This window comes from Lutjanus erythropterus, chromosome 2, assembly GCF_056507025.1.
Source record: "Lutjanus erythropterus isolate fLutEry1 chromosome 2, fLutEry1.hap2, whole genome shotgun sequence".
Lineage (NCBI taxonomy): Eukaryota > Metazoa > Chordata > Actinopteri > Lutjaniformes > Lutjanidae > Lutjanus > Lutjanus erythropterus.
In genome coordinates, this window is record NC_139318.1 from 8,090,955 (window position 1) to 8,093,189 (window position 2,235).

General features: G+C 37.8%; 1 protein-coding gene across 1 annotated transcript; it reads left to right on the forward strand.

Moving 5' to 3' along the window:
• The first annotated feature begins 742 nt into the window (after window positions 1–742).
• LOC146331136 (P2X purinoceptor 7) lies at window positions 743–1,866 on the forward strand. The gene is given in 3 exon segments (XM_084744007.1): window positions 743–794; window positions 855–1,002; window positions 1,546–1,866. Coding segments are annotated over 3 exon segments (360 nt in total). The 3' UTR covers window positions 1,706–1,866.
• The last annotated feature ends 369 nt before the right edge of the window (window positions 1,867–2,235 follow it).

Sequence of the window (2,235 nt, forward strand, 5' to 3'; positions counted from 1 at the left end):
GACCTCTTTGAATTTTAGTTGAATACCCCTGATATAGGTGGTGGGCTTCACCATTAGCAATATTAGACTGCACAAAAGTAAATTTAACACTAGCCAGTTTCAGTCAATTACACATACCTGCATGTCTTCTGATTACTTTATGTGGATCACTGAATGTCATCACTGCAACACACTAGCTGTGTGACTGTCATGGTTTTGGTTTTTGTTTGTCATTTCCTTCATGTGTCTTGTCTTTACTACCTGTCTTTGTTCTTTTCCTGCTCTTTTTGATTGTCATTGGTTTCACCTGTCTGTCCACCTGTTTCTTATTTGGTTCTGTCTATTTAGTCCCTAGGTTTTCTCTGTTGCTTAGTCAGTTCATTTGTTACCTATGCCGTCATTCTGTGTCTCCTGTGTTGTCCTCCTGTGTTTGGACCTTGTGTTATTTTTTTCCCTGGACTGTTCTCGTGTTTGCCTTTTTGTGGATTCTGTTTCTTTGGACCTTGGATTTTTACCTCCCTGTGTTTTCATAAGACTTTGTTTCATTTCATTAAACTGTTTTTGAACTGGTTCTCCCGAGTTGTTTGCATTTTGGGTCCTCCACCTTGTTTGCTCTTAACAGTAACACAATATGCTTTTACTGTTAAAATAATTTTGCTGTACCATGCCTCATAATATAGAATTGACAACTGAAGTCATTAATACCATTAATCACATTGTGATCAAAACTGTACTTGTTGTACAGGTGCATCTGTGGAGAATAATGCCCACATAACAGGAAAATGTCTGCTGCAATGAGCTTAATGCTGTATGTAAATAAAAACCAGCAGCATGCTAGATATCTAGCACTAAAACACCTTATAACACATACTCCTACAGGTTCAGAGAGCTGCCAGAAGAGCCACGTCGCATGAGCCTTCATCCAGGCCTTGAGCCCGTCTGCTTGAACGCCTACTCCCTACAGAATGCTCTTAACATTTATCAGGCAGACCATGGACAACTGGAGGCAAAAGAAAGAGCTGTGTAAGTAAGACAATAGAATCATTTTTATTGATTTTGGATGTGTAATTACATTTGTGTTGATCAAATGACATGAGTTTTAGCAGTAAACTTGCTCTGTTTATTGATGTTGACTAATGTATTCATGAATAGTGTAAACCCACTGTGTGATTTGACATCTTTACAAGAAATCTAGATGATTAGTCTTTCTGAAAATGTAGCTGTGTGTTCATGGAAATTCACTGGAATAAAAAACAAACTGCTGTCCATGTCCTTGTCCATCCATTCAGCCAAAATGATGAGGCAGACTGCAGGTTAATGAATCAAACTCATCTTCTGGGTCTCGATCCGTAAGACATGACCAAAATGGGAAGGGAAAAGGCTGTTTTTGTTTAGTGCATCAAACAAGTTCAGCTCGGTTTCAGATGGGTTCTTCTACAAAGACAACACATATTGATAAGTGTTTTAAAAAGACAGCTCCTCAGTGTCAATTTTTATTACACAGAGGACAACCTATCAAAAAAACAGATAAATCAAATTACATTTTTTTTTTTTTTGTAATTACAGGCGTGCTTGCTGTCTGGCTTACAGAAGTTTTGTGTCCTGGTGCTGGGGATACCTGGGAAGGGACAACGGGGTTGTCATCCCTTCTTGTATTATGTGCCGCATTCATCAGGAGTACCCAGATGAAGATGGCGAGTACACAGGGTTTAAACCTCCCATTTAAAGGTTCAGTGTGTTAGAAATGTGGGAGTGTATTGGTAGAATACGGCAGAAATGGTAAATGATATTCATTGTAAATATATTTAATTATGTTTTCAGTTTTGCTTTCTGTTTTTGTTGCTGTTGTGTTGTTGTTAGAATAAGCAGTTTATATCTTATATGCCACTAAATTCTACAAACTAAAAAAGTAAAATGACATATTTGTGTGTGTCACAACTTACTTCTTTTAAAATGGAGGCTGGTGGGGCTCCAGTCGTGGGATGGGCTGAGGCAGGAGTAGGCTTGGGTGGTATAAATGTATTATTACATGGCTTTGTTAAATACTCGATTTTGATTGGTCAGTTACAGCATTCTAAGGCCTGTTATTTCTGTATAGCAGACCATTGCTATGAAGAACAGCTTGTTGCTGTGGACACAGTTCTTATCACAGACTCTGGAGGAGCAATTAAATAATTTTTAAATCCATAAAATTTTAAATATTTTGTTCCAAATTATTGATTTTGGGGGGAAGTAATTGTGTAATTAGTGGGATCA